The 24,600-nt window shown below is 41.2% G+C and overlaps 1 protein-coding gene and 1 long non-coding RNA gene across 3 annotated transcripts in view; one reads left to right on the top strand and one right to left on the bottom strand.

Annotated features, from left to right (window-relative positions):
- Positions 1-2,735, bottom strand: part of LOC141133055 (uncharacterized) — a 161,119-nt gene extending 158,384 nt beyond the window's left edge. For both annotated transcript variants that reach the window (XR_012243004.1, XR_012243003.1), the window contains exon 1: positions 2,081-2,735. This is a non-coding gene — a long non-coding RNA (uncharacterized lncRNA). The remainder of the gene's footprint in view (positions 1-2,080) is intronic.
- LOC141133053 (melanin-concentrating hormone receptor 1-like) overlaps positions 1,621-24,600 on the top strand; it is a 57,771-nt gene continuing 34,791 nt past the window's right edge. Inside the window, exons 1-2 of the mRNA XM_073622164.1 lie at positions 1,621-2,206; positions 2,794-3,480. Coding sequence (XP_073478265.1) covers positions 3,122-3,480 — 359 coding nt within the window. The 5' untranslated portion in view covers positions 1,621-2,206; positions 2,794-3,121. The remainder of the gene's footprint in view (positions 2,207-2,793; positions 3,481-24,600) is intronic.

Here is a 24,600-nt window from a genome sequence, read left to right as displayed (position 1 = left end):
GGCACCAGCACCAGTGCCTAAGGCCCAATTTTTCAGCCCTTGTTTAACAGGGGCGTGTAATTACAATTTTTGATGCAATACTTTGCAGCAGGGCTCGTTCCTGCATTCCAACTAGAGTGTCTGTGAGGGGTTGCATTGTTGTGGCACCAGCACCAGTGCCTAAGGCCTAATTTTTCAGCTCCTGTTCAACAGGGGCATGTAATTACAATTCTTGATCTAATATTTCACAGCAGAGCCCTGTGAGGGCTTACAGTGTTGTGGCCACAGCAACACCTAAGGCCCAAATTTCTGCTGAGTATATAGGGCAGGACCCTACTTTCAAACAACTAACTTACAAACAACTCCTACTTGCAAACGGAAGGAGACAACAGGAAGTGAGAATAAATCTACCCCTAGGAAGGGAAATTCTCTCCTGTAAGAGTTAATATGGGAAAAACATTTCTCCTTTCCACTGATGCTTTCCAATCCATTGGGACAAAAAGTGAGGTGAAATCTTCTGAAGAGGAGGAAAGACAGCAAAACAAATGTCACAGGGGTGATAACCCTTCCCTATGTTTTCCAAAAAGCTTAAAAAAGATTTTTTGGCTGGAGCTAAACACGTTAAAAATCTACCCGTTCAAAATTACAAAGAGATTCTACTTAACAACAAACCTACAGCCTGTATACTGCTGTTCAGAGTATATAGGGCCTGGTGGCCCCACACCTTTCCTTATTTTAATTTGGGTGCGGGGTTCCCCTTAATATCCATACAAGACCCAAAGGGCCTGGTAATGGACTGGGGGGTACCCATGCCGTTTGTCTCACTGATTTTCATCCATATTGCCAGGACCCGACATTACATTAAACCCGCAAGCAGTTTTAAATGAGATTTTTTCCTTTAAAAATGACATTTGGTGCAGGGACTGTTCTAAACACTGGAAACACGCGTCACTTTACAGGCATACTATAGACACCCCTCAGGTACGATATTTAAAGGAATATTTCCCTTTTTTTTTTTTTACTTTAAGCATCATTAAAATCACTGCTCCCGAAAAAAACGGCCGTTTTTAAAAGTTTTTTTTGCATTGATACATGTCCCCTGGGGTAGGACCCGGGTCCCCAAACCCTTTTTAGGACAATACCATGCAAATTAGCCTTTAAAATGAGCACTTTTGATTTCGAACGTTCGAGTCCCATAGACGTCAATGGGGTTCTAACGTTCGTGCGAACTTTCGGTCCGTTCGCAGGTTCTGGTGCGTACCGAACTGGGGGGTGTTCGGCTCATCCCTAACCACTACTATTTATATTGGCTTTTGAAATGTACAAATGCAGCAATTTAGAAATTTGGATGAAAGGTTTAGCACATGGAAACACTTTTTGAATGATAAAAAGTGCATTTTATATACAACTATATAGATCAGACCAAAATGAGGGACAAATGAGGAGGATAGAAGGACAGAGGGACTTTGTTCCAAATCAGGGAAGTCCCTTTAAATCAGGGACAGTTGGGAGCTATGCTTTAGTTTTGGGTGGACTGCAACTTAAAATTCTCCTTGTCCCTGGATTTAAGATCTAACCCATCATAATATAAGCCCAAAATACCTTTCTCATCCCATCCATGCTACATTATAGCAAAACGTACTTTTATGTTAAGTTCATTTTTGATGCAGAACAACAGCACATCTGGATGGAGGCATTTGTAGAGAAGATGAAACAACAGCACTTGATAAAGAATCTGAATGGGTATAGAATAGAGAAGGCTTAGCTACTGGATCCGCATGAACGATGACAAAGAGAAAGGAAAAGAGAGGATCAAAACAGAGCACAGCTGAGAAGGATGGCCAAGACATATAGAGAGGAGAAGAGGAAGAACAGAAAGCCCCATAAAAAGAGGGAGAGTGTAAGTGACCAGCTGAATCGCAGAATGGACAAGTACAAGTGGAAAGTAGGGGGGAGGAGAGACATAACACAATGAACACAAACAGAATACAAGAGAGGGGATCATGAAAAGCAGGAAAGAGACAGGGATTATTAGAAGAGGGAGGAGGAGGGAAATATATAGAGGGGTAGATATAAGTAGATTAGAATGCCCATTTCTTACCTATTAGCCTTCTCTCTCTGCTTTCCCTGCAATGCCAAGCAACAAGTCACAGGTAATCGGAGCACAGATCTGGTCCTTGTCACATACCTAAATGCAGACACATTCACTGAGGCAGCTATACAGCAGGTAAGTCATTGAGAAACATCTGTGTATTATTGCATTTGTTTCACTGAGACATCAGAGTGTTTTGGGTAGAGAATAAAAGTGTTTTTTATTTGTATAACACAAATATGTCAAATAAATGATGTGCCTGTGATGTGATGACAGCACCTATATTTTGCTTTCTGTTCAAACTATCTTTGTATGCCTGTTTTATAGCCAAATAGACCAGCACTATACTGCAGTGTATTAATGATGGGGTTTGTGATAATGCAGTACAGCTGCAGTGACTGCATTAGCGTTGCTTGGCTTTTATAAAGTGATTATGGCAATAAAGCCAGCTTGTATGAGCAATGATTCTGTGTGTCTTATATTGAATGTACCTACCCAGATGTGTGTAGGCATTGTGTTGGGCTTGCAGTGTCAGTGGCCATTTATCACTACATAATGTGTCTGGCTGTAAAGTGAGCATATGTATGGTATGCCTATGTGTATGATGTACTGAGTGTGTTGGTCTGTGGGTAGGCAATGGTGCAGACTCATACAGGTGTCATGTCTCTGCGTAGGAGGAGGTGATTAACCATCTATCTGTTTCCTTTATTTCTTTTTTTCAGGGCTGGCACACTGATGGCACAGTGAGAAGCACAGAATGAATCTGAACCTGTGGAAATGTACAATCAGAGACAGTAGAGAGTAGGCAGTGGAATTCAATGAGAATGAGGGGCTCACTCTGTATGTATGTATGCTTATAGTACTACAGCCACAAAGGGCTTAAGTCTCATACAGCAAATACACCGCAAGTAACAGTCACATGGGACAGACTGCACCATAACAAAGGATATGCTTACATTTTAACAGACATGTGTAGGCAATGGCCTAAAAAGTGTATAACATCTGTTAAGGAAAATCCCATAGTTTTCTAAGGAAACTATTCCTGAGAGCATGACACCTTCACTTCCTTGGATGCCTACAACTCTACCCTCTGCCTCTGGTGTTATGTCTATACGAGGTCCTGGGTGGGGGGTAGTGTACGGAATAATCTGTGGCTGTGGGGTACTGTGCAATGGACTGGTTCTAGCAGTGCTGCTCAGCTGCCGACACACTCTGGTGTCTGACCTGTATGTGATGAACTTGGCCCTGGCTGACCTACTCTCTTTGCTTGGGATGCCCCTTCTTATCCATCAACTGCTTCATGATAGAGGCTGGGTTTTTGGAGACATCCTGTGCCGTGCTGTGACTGCCCTGGACCTTAACAACCAGATCACAGGTGTTGGCATCATCACTGCTCTCTGTGTGGACAGGTAATTGAGAAAAACAAGAAAAGTGTTTTGTTTATATGGAAATGAAGCCTACATAGATCTGGTGTCCTGAGGTTTAGTTCTCAGGACTTAGGTTTAGTGGCAGTAAGTTGAGCTGCAGCACAAAATGGACTATGGAAATCCTAAAAGGAGAAAGGATGCATGAGTAAAATAAGTTCTGTCTTTTTTTTCTGTGTCTGAAAGCAGAACTGTGCTTTCCATTGCATCCATCCACCTGCACTGAAAGAATAAAAAGGAAATCCGATTGGGTAATACAAAGCTCCCAACTGTTCCTGATTACAAGAGACTGTCTCTGATTTGGAACAAAGTCCCTCTGTCCCTCTTTCCTCCTCATTTATCCCTTGTTTTGGTCCGATCTATATAGTTGTATATAAATAGCACTATTTCGCTTTCAAAAAGTGTTTCCCAGTGCTAGACCTTTCATCCAATTTCTAAGTTGCTGCATTTGTAAACTTCAAAAGACAATATAGAGGATAATAGTGGTAAAAAAGCACTTGTGGGTTTAACTAATCTTTTTTCTTTTGTATAATTCTCCTTTAAGGGTGTGTGGCAGGGGGTGTGTCCTATACCTACATACTTTTGTAATAGGTGTTCCTTGTTCCCATCCCAAAAAGTTGGGCGGTATGGGTAATATATGCAGTACAGACATTTCTTCTTTCAGACACAGGAGCCAGACTGTCTTTTACTGGCACTGGAGGTAAAAAAGGTCAGTTGTGGGCAGAAGATTTTGTAGCTGCAGAAGGACTTTATCTTAAAGGGATACTAAACACACACTGTTTAATTTAAATTGTCCCTTCTATTTCTTCATGTGGATGTTGGTTTTGATTATTTTAATTAAAAAAAATATATATAAGTACCGTTTTCCTAATCAAAATAGCTGTCACATGACCCAGATATTTCCCAGCCTGTATGCAGGGAAACATAAGCAAGAGGAGCTTCTAGTCCTCTGCTGCTGGTCACATGGTCAAAATGAAAAAAAAAATAGCATTTGGAATACAGAGTAAGTATAAATGATTAATATCAATAAACTCTTTTAAATTGTCATACAAATAAATATTTGAAATCAAATCTTTATTCATTTTTGGCAATAACATGGTATGGGTGGATTTCTGCATTCAGAATAGGAGGGAGGTGAAGCCTTCAATAATCTACATGTAATATACTTCCCCCATTGTGTTTAGCTGGTTAGTGGGCATGAAAGAGGAGTGATGGGGTGGACTGTCTGTGTTCCCACATGTGTGACGCTATAGTCACATGGACTCCTCAGAAGTGATATGGAGGAAATGCTCACTGAAAACTGAGCATGTGCAGAGTTGCCACCACAGCTGCAAAATTCCTAGCTGCATTGGGGACATTGACAGAAAGTGGAGATAGAGAGCAGCAGGATCAGCCAGGTTTTTTGCAGAATACAGAAAACAAATTTCATAGTGAGTATGAACAGCATGTAATACACCATTTATTGATAGTTTTTTATGATGTGGGTTTAGCGACATTTTAAAGATCTTACAAATGTAGAATGACCTTGTATGTGTTTGTGACTCTCTATCATAAATCAAATGTGCTTTAAAAGGTTTACTGTGCTGACTAAAGATACCATTTTAAAATCAATATACAGTATCACTTAAGAGACAACAAATTATATTATTGAAGCATGTGAACCCCAAATCTAACTGCATCCACCATCGGGGTTGTCCTGCCGAAACACTAACAGTGGATATGATGTATTAAAGCCTTACAGCCAAGGAAGCTGCCATCTTAGCCTCTGTTTGATCTGTAGTTTCCATGGTGCTGCACACATGATCAGTTATGATACTAACCATTTGATGCTTCACAGTTTGGTTGAGAGCATAAGCAACTGTGACATTTATCATTCACGGCATGCCTTGAATGTAACTATTTTGGGAAACAGTTAAACCAATGGGTTTAGTTCCACTTTAAAGTAGAACTATAAGCAAAACTTTTTATTTTGAAGTAATAATCCCTGACTGTTTATTTTTGGCCATTTGTGTCCTATTTGGGGAGATCTACCTTCACTTCCTGTGCCATAACCAAAACAGGAAATCCCTGCATATTAAGGGAATAAAAACCTATCCACTCTATCCCCCCAAAAAAATGTTTTGCTTTTAGTTGTACTTTAACTTGGCATTCACAGCTAGGAAAAATGTATTTCCTGCTATCCCAGCAGCAATCTTTTGAACCAAGCAACTTTTTCTCTTTTCAAATATTTTATTGAATTTTATAGTTATCAACAAAATTCCATTAACAAAGCATGTACAATAATATAATAGAAATACAGATATTCCATTAGCAGAGCATGTACAATAATATAGTAGGAAAAAAATGAACTCATTCAGGAAAGTAACTCTTATAAATGTAAATGAAAATAGATAACATAGTGGATTGTAGGATAAGATTACCGTATGTAACATGAAGTGTCATAATTATAGCTTCATGGCAGCTATTTGACAACAAATAATTGAGAAATTAGGTTGATTGAAATAATATAATATTATTATGTCATCCATGAAGAGAATAGAATTGAATGAACTTATAAAGAAATATAAAGTTAATGTGTTGTAGAATAGCTGGGGGAATAAATTAGGCTAAACCAGGGCCAAGTTCCTTCTCTTGGCTTGGCTTGGCTTTATCTGGTGCATAGGTCAAAAATTCCAACTATTAAAAATATCTTCTAGTACAGTTGGTATATTAGATAATTAACAAGAATAAACCTATTGGAGGGAATAGGGCACAGAAGGGAGAGAGAAGGAAATGTCCAGGGGGACCAATGGTTAGAGAGTCAGGCGAAAGTAATCATAGTAGCGGGGTGAATATTATAAACTCTTAGGGAGAAATTAGTGAACAGTCCAAACCAGGAGGTAAATAATGTTTAAAACAAAGTTTCCATAAGGATTCAAAATTAGCAACTTTATCTAGCAGTATAGCTTCAGTTTTAGCATGTATCATAGATTGTGTGACTCTTTGTTTGATTGACTCTATGCAGAGAGAGTTTGATTTCCACGCTTTTGCTACAGTTTGTTTAGCTGCCGTGGTTATAAAAAGAAGTAATTTCAATGTTATGGTTTGTGGTTTTCTGTTCAGGAGTGCTACTGAAGGATCGGTTATAAGGGTTATGTTGAACATAGTAGAAAGAATTTTGAAGATTTCTGTCCAAAAAGAGCTTACTATGGGACATTCCCACCAGGTATGCACATATGAACCCAGAGTAGTACATCCTCAAAAACAGTGAGAGGGATATTGGGGGGGAAAATTTGAATATTCTGGATGGGACTAGATACCATCTAGTTAGCACCTTATAATTTGTTTCGAGAGCCACTATATTAGGCGTGGCTGAGTTAGTTGTGTGCCAAATTTGAGTTTGGTTGAAGATGAAGATCAGTTTCCCATTTGGTTGTGTATGTTAGAGGAGAAGAGGTTACATGAGAGAGTAATTGTTCATATATGGCAGAAATAAGTCCACGTCTATGGGGGTCATTATTGCAAGCATTTTTAAAGACTGTGAAGTCAGGGGTTTGTGTGACAGTGGGTTTGTTGTGTTCTAAAACATTTTTAATTTGGAGATATCGAAAGGCTTCTGTGGATGGAAGGGAATATGTTTTGCATAAGTCTGGAAATGGTATGATATTTTTGATTTAAAGAAATAATGAGCCCTAATCAAACCTACATTTGACCACGCTGAAAAAGATTTTGGGAAGGACCAGGCTGGGTAGAAGGAAGGGTTACGTAAGAAGGAGAGGAGGGGATTATGTATGCATATGAGTCCAAATCTGGTTTTCAATCTGTCCCAAATGGAAAGGCTGTGTTTTGTAATAGGATTTGCAACCTTCTTCCGCTGTGTAGGAGTTAACCATAGTAAATTTGCAATAGAAAAAGGGTCACAGTCTATTGACTCCAATGTTACCCATAATGGAGTTTCCTTCGTAGCGTGATATTTGGGTAACTGTGCTAGTTGTGCTGCGTGATAATATTTGGTGAAGTCTGGCACACTAATGCCCCATACACACAGTCGGATTTTCCGATGGAAAATGTCCGATCGGAGCGTGTTGTCGGAAATTCCGACCGTGTGTGGGCTCCATCGGACATTTTCCATCGGATTTTCCGACACACAAAGTTGGAGAGCAGGAGATAAAATTTTCCGACAACAAAATCCGATCGCGTCAATTCCGAGCGTGTGTGGCCTGTTCCGATGCACAAAGTGCCACGCATGCTCAGAAGAAATTCCAAGACGGAACAGCTTGTTCTGGTAAACTTAGCGTTCGCAATGGATACAGCACTTTCGTCACGCTGCAATGTTAAAAATGGTTTAATACAGCGCACTCTCTTCTTCTTTATAATATGACAAGAATGAAGTAGTTTTGCTGCTCATATTCACACACACTTCTCACAAAGTTTTATTTTTGTTTTTTTATTGGTATTCCCTGAATATATTATTATTAGTTGTCACATCTGACATAATTTTTTTTTTTTATTTAATTTTTTTTGGGGTTTTAAGGCTTTTTTTTTTTTATTTAATGTTTGTATTTTTTCAAAGGCTGATCTTTGTTCAATGTTATTTTTATTTTTACTCCAGAATATTTTTGTGTGTGTTTTGTGTGTCAAGTTACCCCAACACCATTGATATCTTTTATTATTTAATCTCAAGGAGATTGTTTGTTGTTGGTGTCCCTTGTTCATTTCACATTGTATATTTGAAATGTACCTGAATCCTCACAAACAAACTGTCATTTTTGAAGTAAAACACATAGGAGAGTATAATTCAAAACAAAAATCCTTTATTAAGGGATCAGAACCAAACAAAGAGGAAGGCAACACTGGATCAACAGGAGAAATTAGCGAAGCCTGGAACCCCCACGGCAGACATCAATTCTTGAACATCAAAATTGGTGGCCTGAGGAGTCCATATGTAAGGGAGTGCAGTCTGGTCCAGAATTCGCAGAGATCCGGATAGCAGCAGATGACATGTGTGTCCCCAGGCTGTGGTACCACAAGAGGCTGCATCTTTTGGCCGACCAGACTGGATCCAGGGTCCTCACTTTCTGGTCTTCCTTCCACGCTTCCTTCCAGGCTGTGGCTGTGCAGTTGGAGATGTGGCAGGAGGAGGAGTAGGACCTGGAGGAGGACTGGGAGGACCTGGAGGACGAGGAGGAGGACCTGCAGGAGGAGGAGGAGGACCATCGCAAAGGTGTGTCTGAGCTGTAATTTGGCCCCTCATACCTTTGTTAAGAGCCTCCAATATGAGCGACTCACACATGGCTTGTTGGCCCTCATCCATCCTCTGCATTTTATATGCAATGACGGCAGCAATGTCCTCCTCCACGGTCTGTCGTGCTCCCAGGACCTCTGTAGCCCTCCAAAAGAGTCCTCTGGCAGCCTCCTCTAGGGCACTCCTCCTACTGCCACTTTCTCTTTTCAGGGGGGGGTGGAGGGACCTGCAGATCAGCCAGCCGGCTCGGCCCGGCCACCTCCTGGCTGAGACTTCCCTGTATATGAAAAAGGGACATGGTTGTAATGTTTTGCATCATCAATCACAATCATAAATTAGTACTCCCAACTAACATCTAGTTAACATCATTGATTGGACAAGCAGAAATATTTAGAGGAATGCTATACTGCCAGAAAATGCAGCCTGTCATAGTACCACATCCTGGGGACATAGATGTCATCTGCTGCTCCGGATCTCTGTGAATCCAGGACCTTCTTGCGCTCCCTTAGATATGTGCTCCTCAGGCCACCAATTAATATCTTTAAATAGGTGATGTCTGCCGTGGGGATCACCTGCTTCACAATTTCACACAGTTGCACCAGTGCTGCCTTCCTCTTTGCTTGGTTCTTAAAATGGGGGTGTTTAATCTCCCACAGACAGGGCAGCTCCCTTAACATATCTACGATTACTGACATGAAATCATTGTCTTTCAGTAGCATATCCATGTTCACTGCAAGACACAACACAAGACAAAGCCTAATGTCAGACAAAACTCTCCTAATCTTGTTACAATATAGGCCTCAATGTAGAAGCAGTATAGGCACAAGTATGTCTCTTACCTTCGTTCTTATGATAGGTGCATCCAATGCTCCTTCCTCCGCTCACAGATCGTACGTAATACGGACGTGTGTTACGCTTTCTATACACTGCGCATGCGTGTAACTCCGCCCGCCCCTGACGTTCTTTCTATTCTATTCCCCCCCTTTCGTTCGGCGCAGTGGGGGAAGAGCACATGGCGGAGTCACAGCAGGTGCGTGATAATTGCAGGAACGAGGAGGAGGAGGAGGAAAGCCCGGATTCAGACACGTCCCGATCCAGAAGGAGATGTTTTAAGGCCACAAATATGTCCTTTGGGGAGATGTTGGAGATGGTCGACATCATGAAGAAGTCCGACTATGACGGAAAGTATGGGCCTTACCCCAACCCCAATATCAGAAAGGCCAAGATCATGGCGAAAGTGGTCAAAAGTATTCACAAGAATTTCGGGGTACGAAGATCGAAAGATCAGCTCAGGAAGCGGTGGTCGGACCTGAAATTAAGAGAGCCAGAGCAGTACCGAAAGATCCGGAGAGTGCTGCAAAAAAGTAAGTAGTTGTGCTGTGTTCCTATTCTTTCTGTGCTTTATTCCGTTCGTGCTGCTCCTTATGCTTTTCTTAATTGTAACGTTTAAAAGGGCAACTTTAATGTTCATGGGCCCATTATTCGTTCGTATCAAACATTTTTCTTTCAGCCTCTAAAACACCATTGTTTAGGCCATATGCATTTTCCCACATTTTTTTTGGGCCTACTTGGATGCCAAATATTTGCTTGTGTAGATGGGTTTGTTACTCGAATGAAATGCATCCGGCCATTCTTCCCCACGTCCACAATTAGCAATTAGTAATTAGCCGACACCACCGCCAACATCACTATACTATTGAACCCCTTGTAATTATAATAGTACGACCCCGAGTTGGGTGGTGGGACGATGTGAACGTGTTTCCCATCCATTGCCCCTCCGCAGTTAGGAAAGTCCCACCGCTCGGCAAAGTGGGAGGCCACAGTCTGCCATTCCTGTGGCGTGGAAGGAAACTGTTGAGAAAAAAACAATAAACATTACTATTTTTACTCAGAAACATGGCAAGCAGATTAGACACAAACATTATGGGGCAACCTCCAGATAGCATTTATTAAGGGGAATTTAACAACGCCAAAGTATAAGGTACACCTATCATATTCCCCCTCCCCCCCTCTCATGGGCCATTTCTAACATTATAGGGGGTGTGTGGAAATCTTGGACAGGTAACCCTCTTCACTTCATTGAGAGATGAATGCCTAAATAATGGGTATTACTTGGAACAGCCCCTCCTTAGTTACACTATTGGCAGCCCACTGGACAGGTAAGAAGTGTCATAATACAAAGATAGAAATACACACTGTACACATTTGAGGACATTTGGACATTCTGCTATTACCTATCAAGATAATAATAGGATCCCAAAACTTTAAACAGTACCATTTGAAAGTATACAGGCAGGCCATTGCACTACATGCTTTGGGGAATTCATCCATAAATCTGACCACAAAAGAGATGGGTATAGTGTGTATGGATTTGGCAAAGTCAGCAGATAGATGATTGAGGATAGATAGAGAATTGGGATCAGCTGACTTAGCAGTTGGGGGAGGGAGGGTTACTAAAAATTATTTGGGGACACCACAAAAAAAAAGCCTCTGGCACTCTGCCAGAATTTAAAGCAAAAATAACATTTCCAAACATTTTAGGGGGTGTTTGGGGTAAAGCACTACTATGGAGCTGAAAAAATACATTGTTAAGTGACTACATGAGGTGAATAAAGGCCAGGAGACACCATGCTGGGGAGGTTATTGAAGGGCAAATATGTATGAAGGACCTAAAATAATAATTACATAAAAATCCAGCATGCATGAGAACAAAGGGGACATTCACAGCATATTACAATCATGGTAATTAGGGAATGAGGAAAGAAATACAATATATTAGCAAACATTCAATACAATAAAATGTGATATTAAAGGATACAACTCTTACCTTCATATACTCCTTCTGCAGGACCTGGATGATGGCAGAACAGGTCTCTGGGATAATGATCCCCAGAGCCTGGGGGGAGATGCCTGTCAAGAACTTTAAGTCCTGGAGACTTCTCCCTGTCGCCAAATACCGCAGGGTAGTGACCAACCTCTGCTCCGGAGTGATGGCTTGCCTCATGCAGGTATCCTGCCTGCTAATATAGGGGGTCAGCAAAGCCAACAGACGGTGAAACACGGGGTCCGTCATCCTGAGAAAGTTCCTGAAATCATCAGGATTATTCTCACGGAGCAAAGGCATATGAGAGAACTTGGTCATGCTTGGTCACGCTGAAGCAACCAATTCTTGGTCCATGAACTCCTCCCCACCCTGTTCATGGACTGGACTTATGTCAAGGTCAGGACCCCAACACCAAGCCCCCGCACAGCACGAACTCTACGAGGAGTACGCATACGCAACATGGCTAGAAAACGGTCGGCTGCTCAGAACGCAGTAACAGAACGCACTGAAGAACAGCAAGGCCTGTGAAGAGCGACCTGAAAAACAGCTACGAGCGGACAAGATCGCACAGAAAACTCCAATACGAACTGACTGCACGCACTGAAGAGCAGATACAAACCCACAAGCACAAACTGAACAGCAGAAAATGATCTGAAAACCACGAGTCTGAAAAGCGCGAATCGTCTCTCACCAAACTTTTACTAACATGAGATTAGCAAAAGGAGCCCAAAGGGTGCCGCTCTTGGTTCTGAACCGGCCTTTTCTAGTCTCGTCGTACGTGGTGTACGTGACCGCGTGGTTGGCGATCGGAAATTCCGACAACTTTGTGCGACCGTGTGTAGACAAAACAAGTTTGAGCCAACATCCGTCGGAAAAAATCCTAGGATTTTGTTGTCGGAATGTCCGAGCAAAGTCCGACCGTGTGTACGCCCTATAAGACGGGGAGAGTATAAGGTTAATTTGGGTAAACAAGGTTTGAGTGAGCCCTAAATGAATTGGTTGTTTTTTCATTGTAAAATACGTAGAAAATGTGAAGGGATTGTTATGGGTAGTACTCTAAAAAGATATAAAAGTTTAAGGAGAATAGACATTTTGATCACTGTTATTCTACCCATCCATGCCAGCGGTAGAGAAGATCAATTAGCTAGGAGTTTAGTAAGTTGTGTAAGCATAGGTGGGTAGTTGATTGTGTAGAGGTCAGATGGATTTGCTGTAAAATTAATACCTAGATAAGAAATATGGGAAGTCGACCAGACAAACGGGAATCATGAAGTTGAGTTTGGAGAGTAGGTGATAAAGAAATGTTTAGGGCAGTGGATTTGTGGAAATTTATTGTTAGGCCTGATAATTGTCTGAATTTGGAAAGAATGTCCATGAGAGGTGCTGCTGATAACAGGGGCAAAGTTAGAAATATCAAGACATCATCTGCAAACAGACATAATTTGTGGTGATGACCCTCAAGTTCCAGTCCTTGGATGTTTGGGTTAGATCGAATGAGTTGTGCTAGGAGTTCGATGGCTAGGGCAAAGAGGAGCGGGGATAGTGGGCATCCCTGTCTGGTACCTCTCTCGATATTAAAGGGGTTGGAACGGTATCCTGAATAAGCAATATAAGCTTTTGGGTTTTGATATAAATGTATCAAGCCAATGCAAACAATTTGTTTCCCGAATCCCCAATGCTGGAGAATTGTATAAAGATAAGGCCAAGATAGCGAGTCAAAAGCTTTTTCATATATCTAACGAGAGGAAACAGGTGGAGATAAAATGAGAGCGGGCTGTATGTGCCAGAAGTGTAGTGAATATTGTCACCAGTTTGTCTGGAGGGGATAAAGCCAGTTTGGTAGTTGTGGATGAAAGTACCTATTATAGGATTAAGTTGGGTTGCAAGAATTTTGGCCATTATCTTTATATCTAGGTTAAGAATGGAAATCGGTCTGTAATTTGACCATGAGGTATCGTCAGTATTTGGTTTAGGTATCATGGAGATGGAAGCTGTGAGAGATTCAGTACGAAAGGATTGTCCATTAAGCAGAGAGTTGAAGGCCTCGACTATAAGTGGTAATAAAATTGCAGAAAACCGTTTATAATAAGCAAATGAAAAGCCATCTACACCAGGGCGTTTATGGGGTTTCAATGTTTGAATTTCTGCTAGTGTGATAGGTTTGTCTATAGTTTCCTGATGTGATAGGGAGAGAGAAGAAAGATTAATAGAGGATAACAGTGTAGTCAAATGAGAATGATCAAATGTTTTTGTATTTTTGTATAGCGTGATAAGTTTTCTACGAAATTCTTTTAAAATTTTTAGTGGATTGCTGGTATAGTCACGAAATTCGTTTAAAATTTTGAGTGGATTGCTGGTATAGTCGACTTTTGTTAGTTTTAATCGAATAGGTTTCACGGTATGATCAAATTTTCAGAATGCTAAGGCTAAAAATGTATCTGGCTTGTTTGCCTTCATGTAAAAGGAATGTGCAAAGAATATTTTCTGCTGATTCTGTCAATAAAAGATCTAGTTCTAAACGTGCTTTGTCCTAGTTTAACTTGTTTGATGGAGAGGGTGTTGTTTGGAATTTCTCAGAAGCTTTATAGGAAGCCTCTTCTAATTGTTTATGGAGTTGACGTTTTATCTTACGGTGGTGTCGGGCTTGGCTAATGCAGACCCCTCTAATATATGGTTTGAGGGCTTCCCAGAGGGTTAGGGGGCCTGCATTAGTAGTATTGTTATTCATAAGATAATCTTGTATGGCTGTTTCTATTTGTAATTGATATTTGGGATTTGTCAATAAACTATCGTTTTTATATACCAAGCGTGGAGGTTGGATTGGGGGAACCAAAGAGGAAAGAGTTATAACTGCATTATGATCTGACCAGCTACAAGGCATAATAATTGAGTTAAGAATAAGTGCTGAGGTACTAATGTTCACCAAAAGGTGGTCTATTCTGGAAAACTGTGGGGATGGGAATAATACGTAAATTGTCTTCTGGCTGGGTTATGTTCTCTCCATGTGCCCAAGAGAGATTATTGGTTAAGGAGTTTTTAAAAAGAGAGTCGAGGGGCCGTGGTTCGGGTTGGGGATTTGTCTAGAAATGGGTATAATATTAGATTTGAATCACCACCAAGAATGAGTGTGCCACTTTTATGTGTTTCTACTACTGATAATAAATGTGAGAGGAAAGATAAAGGATTCTTATGGGGAGCATAGTAAGAAACTACAGTTATAGTGACTTCATCATCTAACAAGAGACCGGAGAGTTTAAGGTATCGACCTTCAGGATCTTTGAGTTCTTTCCGTAGGCTAAACGGAGTAGTATGATGGAAAGCAATTAATACACCTCTTTGCTTAGTGTTTGCTGATGCAGTGAAAACCTGTGGGTATTTCCAACCAAAATATTTAGGTGAGGACTGTGTCGTGAAATGTGTCTCTTGTAAACAGACAACATGAGCTGAGAGTTTAGAAAAGTATCGGAAAGCTTTGGTACATTTAGGAGGAGAGTTGAGACCCTGAATATTGAGAGTCAAAAGGTTTAGGAAAGTCATTTTAAAAGGAGGTAAGGGCAGAGAATCTGAATATTGGGTAGCAAATAATAGGATTAAATTATAAGTATATTAATATATTTTATTAAAAAAAAAAAGTTTAAAGCTCCTAAGTGGAGCAAGTATCCAAAGGGTAGTGCAAGAACACTAACCAGAGGATATAAAAAGTCCAAGGAGTGTCCAAACACCTCAGTTGGGCACTCGAGGAAACTGTGGAGGTGCAGTGTCTGTCTCTGGGACTACGACAGCCAACAAATAGACTTCTAACCTATTATATTTATAATTTAACGAATCTCAAATTTTAATAAACTTTGAAATAGCTTTCAGGAAGGAAGTTATTATGTAAAGTAAGAATGCCATAACTAAAGTGGAAAGACAGAGGTTTTGTAAATTAAATTCAATATACCTCTTATATTTGATTAGAGGAAAACAATAGAACAGGATGAATCAAATAACTATGAGGTAAACTAACTATATAGAGAACCTAGTCTATAGTTTTAGTTATTATTGAACTTTCTAATAGAGAAAGTATAAAATATGACCCTTGAGGATGTTAACAAGAGGATATAGTGTATTAGGTGTGAAAGGATTAAGCTCTTAATAGAATATATCACCTATACAGGATTCATCAGTTTATCAATATTTCAGTCCATTAGATCTCCTTCTGCAATGGGCGGTGAAGCAATGTGACTTCTCTTGGAGGGGGATTGATGATCAGGGGAGTCTTGTAAATTCTGAGGAAGACCATATGTTTCCCGGCATCTGGGGTCTTCTATTGGTGCTCAGGTAGTGACAGGCGAAGATCTTGTTATGATGATCTCCACTTGCAGCCATATACATATTTGCATAGTAGGTGAGGTTGAAAAAAGACACAAGTCCATCAAGTCCAACCTAACCTATATGAAGTTCCTTTATAAGAAGAGTGGACAACAAAGGGAAACCCTCCATCTATAAGATATGCAATGATGCTGGAGCACTTGTAGATGTGGTTTCATTGCTCTACGTTTGCTGAGATAGATCTTGGAAAATTTGGTATTTATGTCCCTAATTGCTCCTTAGTATGGAAATATTGAAACTTTATGATAATATCTCTGGGTGGTCCAGAGTTCTTGCGGAAGAACCAGGGATCTATGTAGTCTATCCATTTCTAAGCGTTCTATAGGAATAAATGGGGCAAGTTCCTGAAAAAGTGCTGTAATTGTTGATTGAAGATCTTCAATTACCTCAGGGATACCGCGTATCCGTAGATTGGACCTACTGGCCCTGTTCTCAAAATCTTCAACGCAGTTTTGAAGAAGAGAATATTCATCTTTGAGGGATTCAAGTTCTTCAGTCTGCTTAGAGGTAGTGACATCCACTTCATCCATCCTTTGTTCAAGGATAGTGGTGCGGCGGCCCACCTCACGAATCTCCCTTGTCAGTTTGTCTGTGATATTATCTGAGGTTATCTGTAAGGTTCAATGGAGAATCCTTTCAAATTGATTTAATAAGTCAGAGCCATTCGTAGCATTCTGTATATCTGTGGGGGTCACCCCAATGTCAGAGAGGGGCTCAAATTTTTGACAAGGAAGAAGGAGACCGGAGCTGCAGCTGTGAATGTGAGCGAGCGTTATGAGGGGATGCTGATGCTGCCATTTTAGCTGCGGGTTTAGTCAGCGATTCCAGAGTCTTCTGTGGTATCAGCTTAATTTACCTCACACGGTGCATCCTGTCAGAATGTGCCCGGGAGTCACAGGTATGTGACAGGCACTGTGTGGGGGTTGAGGACTGATAAAAATTTGTTAATATCTGGCTGTCAGGTCCCCGGTCAGTGCGGAGTGCTAAGCGGACATGTCCTGCTCAGTCAGCTTCGCGCATGCACCTCCTGAGCAACTTTTTCAGCTTATTAATGCCTCAAAATATCATGTGCTTTGAGTAGATTGATGGTTTGCATTCATAAGCTATAGGTTCACCCCAGTGGTTGAAAGCCACAGTAAACAATTACTATGAAAGTATACCTATAGTAATGTTAGGGCTAGTAATATTCCATCTGCTAGTGGTTTCAACCTTTGTCAACAGTTCTTTTTTTCACAGGGAACCCTTGAAATAATTTTCAGGGAACCCTTGATAAAATTATTACATCTGGAGCTCACAATATATTTGCAGGATAAGTATGTTGTAAATATAGTAAAAAATAAAAGCATAAACAATGTGGTGTGCCTAGAATAAGCGACAACCAAAGCAGACATTTTTAACACCCTCCACTTCTATAAGGCCCCTTTCACACTCGTGTGACTTGTCCAGCGACTTGGGACTGCAAAGTCACATAACAAGTCGTTCCCCAATGATTTCCAATGATAACCATTCATACATGTGCGACTTCAAGTTGTGCTGACTTCAAAGTAGTCCCTGTACTACTTTGGTCCGACTTTCATTCGAGTTTAGGTCTATATACCTCCACAGTTTACACAGGTATTCCCTGAAATTGCATCAAACTTGCATTAAAATCACGGCTGTAAAATGGTGGCAAAATCACGTGACTTTGAAGTTTTGGTAGTGTGAAAGGGGCCTTAGACATAGTTATTGTTTTTTTAAGTAATAATAACATCATCTATCCAGCAGAAATAATGGCCATAAAGATGTATTGTAGCGTCCCTTTACTTTGGTGGTCAATGTAGAAGGCCCCACTAACATCGGTGTTTAGTGAGATATGTGCCCTCATACCTTGGTGGTCAGTGGAAAATAAAGAGCCCTTTACACTGTTGATAAGTGGAAGAAGGACCCCTTAGCCTGGGAGTCAGTGAAAACAATACCTTGTTATGCCAGTAGTAGCTGCTAGAGCATACAATTGAAGGTAAGAAAATCCAGGACATTGCAGCCTTGGGACCTGGGGGAATTACCAACAGATGCAAAGCAATGCAAAGGTGAATACATTTCAGGGAGGAAGGGGGTAGTTTGTGCTGGGGGCCCATTTATTCTTGGGGAGGGGGGAATGATTGGGAGAAAATGGAAATTTTTGCTTGGAGAAAGAAATTGTTTGACCCCTTTGCTTTGGTTGTTACTTATTTTTGACCTCTGTATCCTGTATGTTTCATATTTTTTACTCCTGTGCTCTGTGCATCACTTATTTTTGGCCCCTGTGCTTTGTGCTTTACTTACTCTTGACCTCTTTGTTTTGTGTGTTTATTACTCCTGCACTCAGTTCATTGTGCACTCTTGGCGCCCTGTGCTTTGTGCATTCCATACTCCTGTCCCATGATCTATGCCTTGCATACACTCGACACCTGCAACCTTTGCCTTACATACTTCCGATCCCCGACACGCTGTGCCTTATATACCTCTGACTCCTGCACACTGTGCCTTACATACCCCTGACCCCTGCACTCATGGGCGTCTGCAGAACTTTTTTCAGGGGGGGCATCATTTTAAGGTCACCCATGCTCTGACCCTTTTCGACAATGTCATTATCACATTATCATGGTCAGAGACTGCAGACGTAGTACAGGAGATAGTCAGTGACTGCATACATGGCTCAAGAGACTGTAAGACTGTGGACATGGCACAAGAGATGACCAGAGACTGCATACATGGCCCAAGAGACTGTCAGAAACTGCATACATGGCTCAAGAGACTATAAGAGACTGTGGAAATGGCACAAGAGACTCTAAGAGACTGCATGCATGTGGGGGGGGTGACAGAGAGAGACATGGGGGTGACAGAGAGAGACAGAGGGGGTGACAGAGAGAGGCAGAGGGGGTGACAGAGAGAGACAGAGGGGGGTGAAAGAGAGAGACAGAGGAGGGTGACAAAGAGAGACAGAGGGGGGTGAAAAAGACAGAGGGGTGACAGAGAGAGAGAGGGGGTGATAGAGAGGGGTGATGGGGGGGTCAGAGAGAGGGACCCCCTAGCCCTGTCTGCAGTCCCTCAAGTTCCCCTATGTCCCAGTGGTGTGTGTAATGCTCAGTACGGTACCTTGCATGCCAGTAGGATATCCACGATGGCCAGCAGCTGGCAAGGCCCGTTTTCATTCTGGGTAAAGACAGGAGGTGCTCTGTTCCTTCCATCGGATATCTGATGTAACATGGAGCGATCCCTGTCTGCTTGCATTTCCTGCCCGTCCTTGTTCTCTGAAATCCCGATCCATCTGTTCTCCAGGCCTGAGAGCAGTGAGGAGGTTTAAGGAGTCCAGGGGTTTCAGGCTCTGGGAAGCCCCGGGGATGTTGTGCCACTGTTCCTGGCATCTTGCTGCTCTCCTTTCCCGTGGCTTCCATCTCCTGGGCCGCTCACTCGCACTATGTAGACCGGGTGATGTCATCCTGCCCACCCCTTGAGGTCTTCGCTGTCCTGCTCCTCGCACCAGCTGTCACCGGCCCTGCTAAACTGTGTACAGGTGCGAGCAGGGCCGGCGCTAGGATAAAGACAGAGTGGGGAACTGATCCCTGATTCCGGGGGGGCACTTGTACCTGCACTCCGTGTCTTATATACTACTGACCCCTGCACATGGTGCCTTACATACTCCTGCCTCCTCCACACTGTGCCTTACATATCTTTGACCCCTATACACTGTGTCTTATATGCTCCTGACCCCTGCATACCGTGCCTTACATATGCCTGCCCCCTGCACACTGTTGTACATACAGTACCTCTGACCCCTACACACTGTAGAGTAGATAACTCTGACCCATGCACACTGTGCAGTAGATACCTCTGACCCATGCATACTGTGCGTTACATACCTCTGACCCCCCCCTTACACACTTCTGACCTCTGTGCCTTGTGCATTGTGTACACCTTTCCCCTCCACTCTCCACAAAGTGTTCAAAGTTTAAACAGATACTGCCTGCCAAAAGTTCAGATATACAAATATGGAGCAACTGTCAGAAGCAAAGGCAGCTGGCAGCTACCTGTGGCACTTGAACTACTAGTTGCAGACCCTCTGTTTCAACTATATAATGACTGCCTTTGAACATTATGGGGTGGTAGAAATTTTATTGTGTATACATTTGCGAAATCAAAAAGTACAAGCTGTTATTCCTTTTTTCAGATTTGATACAAAAGAACTACAATGTCCTTTAATGAAATCATGTAAAGGGTGCTATTCACATGTAAAAAAAAAATGTATTTCAAATAACTGTTTTTTAAAAGCTACTGAAGTTTAAAATGCATGTTAGTAAATGTCACTGGTGTCTTTTATTCAAGAACATGACTTTTACAGGCTTTTATATTTTAGGCTTAGATGTTCGTTAAGCTGTCTGTCCATATGTTTGTGATGCACAGAATGAACTCTAGAAATAGATCCCCTGTGGATAAGGGATAATTTGAAGACTATGGTTCCTTCTGAGTCATGACATTACTAAAATTGGGGACTGATCTGGTTTACACTTTATTTGCAAGGGAAGGAGGAGACAATGCCCTTTACATGAAGAGCAGTATACAACCTCCTACAATAAAAGGTACTGAGGAAGTGATAGAGACTCTTTAGTTGCCCTAGAAACAAAAAAATGAAGGAGAGGGAGAGATTAATAATGGGGTGACCTATATGATTGCAGTATAAAATGTGGGGAAAGGTAACAAAGATCTTGAAGGTCTATCAAGGACATTTTATTAGTAAAAACTATGAAGAATTGAGTCATGGGTTTATAAAATGAGAAGCAAACTATATATTGAAGTACATAGTTACATAGTTACATAGTTACATAGTAGGTGAGGTTGAAAAAAGACACAAGTCCATCAAGTCCAACCTATGTGTGTGATTATGTGTCAGTATTACATTACATATCCCTGTATATTGCGGTCATTCAGGTGATTATCTAATAGTTTCTTGAAGCTATCAATGCTCCCCGCTGAGACCACCGCCTGTGGAAGGGAATTCCACATCCTTGCCGCTCTTACAGTAAAGAACCCTCTACGTAGTTTAAGGTTAAACCTCTTTTCTTCTAATTGTAATGAGTGGCCACGAGTCTTATTAAACTCTCTTCTGCGAAAAAGTTTTATCCCTATTGTGGGGTCACCAGTACAGTATTTGTAAATTGAAATCATATCCCCTCTCAAGCGTCTCTTCTCCAGAGAGAATAAGTTCAGTGCTCGCAACCTTTCCTCATAACTAAGATCCTCCAGACCCTTTATTAGCTTTGTTGTTGCCCTTCTTTGTACTCGCTCCATTTCCAGTACGTCCCTCCTGAGGACTGGTGCCCAGAACTGGACAGCATACTCCAGGTGCGGGCGGACCAGAGTCTTGTAGAGCGGGAGAATTATCGTTTTATCTCTGCAGTTGATCCCCCTTTTAATGCATGCCAATATTCTGTTTGCTTTATTAGCAGCAGCTTGGCATTGCATGCCATTGCTGAGCCTATCATCCACTAGGACCCCCAGGGCCTTTTCCATCCTAGATTCCCCCAGAGGTTCTCCCCCCAGTGTATAGATTGCATTCATATTTTTGCCACCCAAATGCATTATTTTACATTTTTCTACATTGAACCTCATTTGCCATGTAGTCGCCCACCCCATTAATTTGTTCAGGTCTTTTTGCAAGATTTCCACATCCTGCGGAGAAGTTATTGCCCTGCTTAGCTTAGTATCGTCTGCAAATACAGAGATTGAACTGTTTATCCCATCCTCCAGGTCGTTTATGAACAAATTAAATAGGATTGGTCCCAGCACAGAACCCTGGGGAACCCCACTACCCACCCCTGACCATTCTGAGTACTCCCCATTTATCACCACCCTCTGAACACTCCCTTGTAGCCAGTTTTCAATCCATGTACTCACCCTATGGTCCATGCCAACGCACCTTATTTTGTACAGTAAACGTTTATGGGGAACTGTGTCAAATGCTTTTGCAAAATCCAGATACACCACGTCTACGGGCCTTCCTTTATCTAGATGGCAACTCACCTCCTCATAGAAGGTTAATAGATTGGTTTGGCAAGAACGATTCTTCATGAATAAATGCTGATTACTGCTAATGATATCATTCTTATTACTAAAATCTTGTATATAGTCCCTTATCATCCCCTCCAAGAGTTTACATACTATTGATGTTAGGCTAACTGGTCTGTAATTCCCAGGGATGTTTTTTGGGCCCTTTTTAAATATTGGTGCTACATTGGCTTTTCTCCAATCAGCTGGTACCATTCCAGTCAATATACTGTCTGTAAAAATTAGGAACAACGGTCTGGCAATCACCTGACTGAGTTCCCTAAGTACCCTCGGATGCAAGCCATCTGGTCCCGGTGATTTATTAATGTTAAGTTTCTCAAGTCTAATTTTAATTCCATCCTCTGTTAACCATGTAGGTGCTTCCTGTGTTGTGTCATGAGGATAAACACTGCAGTTTTGGTTACTGAAGCCCCCCGATTCACTCGTGAAGACTGAGGAGAAGAATAAATTCAATACCTTTGCCATCTCCCCATCCTTTGTAACCAGATGTCCTTCCTCATTCTTTATGGGGCCAATATGGTCTGTCCTCCCTTTTTTACTGTTTACATACTTAAAGAATTTCTTGGGATTTTTTTTGCTCTCCTCCGCTATGTGTCTTTCATGTTCTATCTTAGCCATCCTAATTGCACCCTTACATTTCTTATTGCATTCTTTATAAATTCTGAATGCTGTGGATGATCCCTCAACCTTGTATTTTTTTAAGGCCTTCTCCTTTGCTTTTATATGCATTTTTACATTGGAGTTAAGCCATCCAGGATGTTTGTTCGCTCTTTTAAATTTATTACCCAATGGGATACATTGGCTAATGCCCTTATTTAATATGCTCTTAAAGCAAACCCATCTCTCCTCCGTATTCTTTGTTCCTAATATTTTATCCCAATTTATGCCTTTTAGCAAGGTTTGTAGTTTAGGGAAGTTGGCTCTTTTGAAATTCAGTGTCTTTGTGTTCCCTTCATGTCTCCTATTTGTGTGATTAATACTGAAACTAATTGACCTGTGATCGCTGTTACCTAAAGTACATTTAGTGTTATTTTTTTATGACTGTTTGGAAAAAATGGTGCGATTATTCTTCTCAGTTCCTGTGCAATATTTCCTTCTGGTACCCCAAATGTGAGATTTAAAGCGGAACTTCACTTTTACAATCCACACTGACTATTTCTAATCCTTATGCTGCTAGCATTAGTAAATAGATAGGAATAATATCATAGGTACTTGCTTTAAACTTTAGTTACTTCCTGGTTTCCCGGGCTAGGCAAATGATACCATACATCTCAGGAATCTTCAGAAGGGGAGGAGGGACCTGAGCTAAGGGCAGATGGATTCTAGGAAGTAGATGTTACATAAATCAGTTGCCCTTACTCAAGATGGCCACAGCCAGAAATGCTAGGGTGTGTTTAAAGTGATTTCTCAGCAAAATAAAACATGGAAACATGGATGGTTGAGTTTGCTTTGAATATTAAAATGAATTAAATATTTTGGTTTATGGTGCTCAAATGCAGTGTAGTTCTGCTTTGAAGTATACATCTGGTGGGCTTCTATGGGTAACTCCTGTATATGTTGTACATTGCTTTGGCTTAAAAAATGTAGTCTGTATGTAGTCTGGGCCCCTGTATTTTCAATTCTCAGGTTGTACTTCCAGACCCTGTACCACACCCTGTACCAAGGAACAGGAATCACTAATAGAAACGTCTTACAACACTGATCAACATTTAAAAGATAAGTCCAGCCTAAGCTTGTTTGGCTGGGCTTCTCCTATGGGTCACAGGAGTACAATTAGTTTCGCACTCCTGTGACCTGTGTGCTGGGCTCCGTTCCCTGCGAGCGTCGCCAAGAACGGGGGTGGAGCCTGGCGGCAAATTCAAAAAAGTGAAAATTCATAACACATACAGTACACTGTAATCTTACAGATGACATTACTGTATGAAATCATTTCACATCCCTTTTGTCCCCAGTGCTTTGTCCAATGCCCTGCATGCAGTTTTATATTATAAATACTGTTCTTTCTGCCTGGAAACTGGAGATTGTCCATAGCAACCAAAAAGTTTCCCTTTACGTCAAAAGTGGTTTTAGACCAGCTATAAAACAGCGATAGTAAATCGTGGGGAAATGTATTTTATTATTATTTTTTATAATTATTTATATTTATTTATTATATTATAATTTATGATTTTGTGTTTCAAACTTCATCATACCCGGGATATCTACTAGACTCTTGGTGGACAGATATAAGTGTGTTATTGCTAAGAATTACAGGCCTACAATATAAAATGCCAAATTTCTATGCAAAATAATTGTACCACTTTGAGACGCAAAAATCAAAAACAATCATACAGCCAGGGAGGTTAAAGCATAACTAAACCCAAGAACACAAATATTAATCAATCAATTAAAGCCAGTCCTTAGATGTGGTGACTGTATACATTTTAATTAGCAAGTACAGAAAATACGTGTTGATCTTGCCGGACATGCAGCATCCTTGTCATTTCCTGTGAGATGAACTGGAAGCAAACTACTAATCCTGTCATCACAAAACAAACAAAGATTTCCTAGCACACTTACGCAAATATATGCATAAGCCTCAGTGTCTATGTCAATGCTCCTCTGT

The sequence above is a fragment of the Aquarana catesbeiana genome, linkage group LG03 (assembly GCF_042186555.1).
Source record: "Aquarana catesbeiana isolate 2022-GZ linkage group LG03, ASM4218655v1, whole genome shotgun sequence".
NCBI lineage: Eukaryota > Metazoa > Chordata > Amphibia > Anura > Ranidae > Aquarana > Aquarana catesbeiana.
The sequence above is the reverse complement of the archived record's forward strand: the minus strand, read 5'-3'. Positions and strand labels throughout refer to the sequence as shown.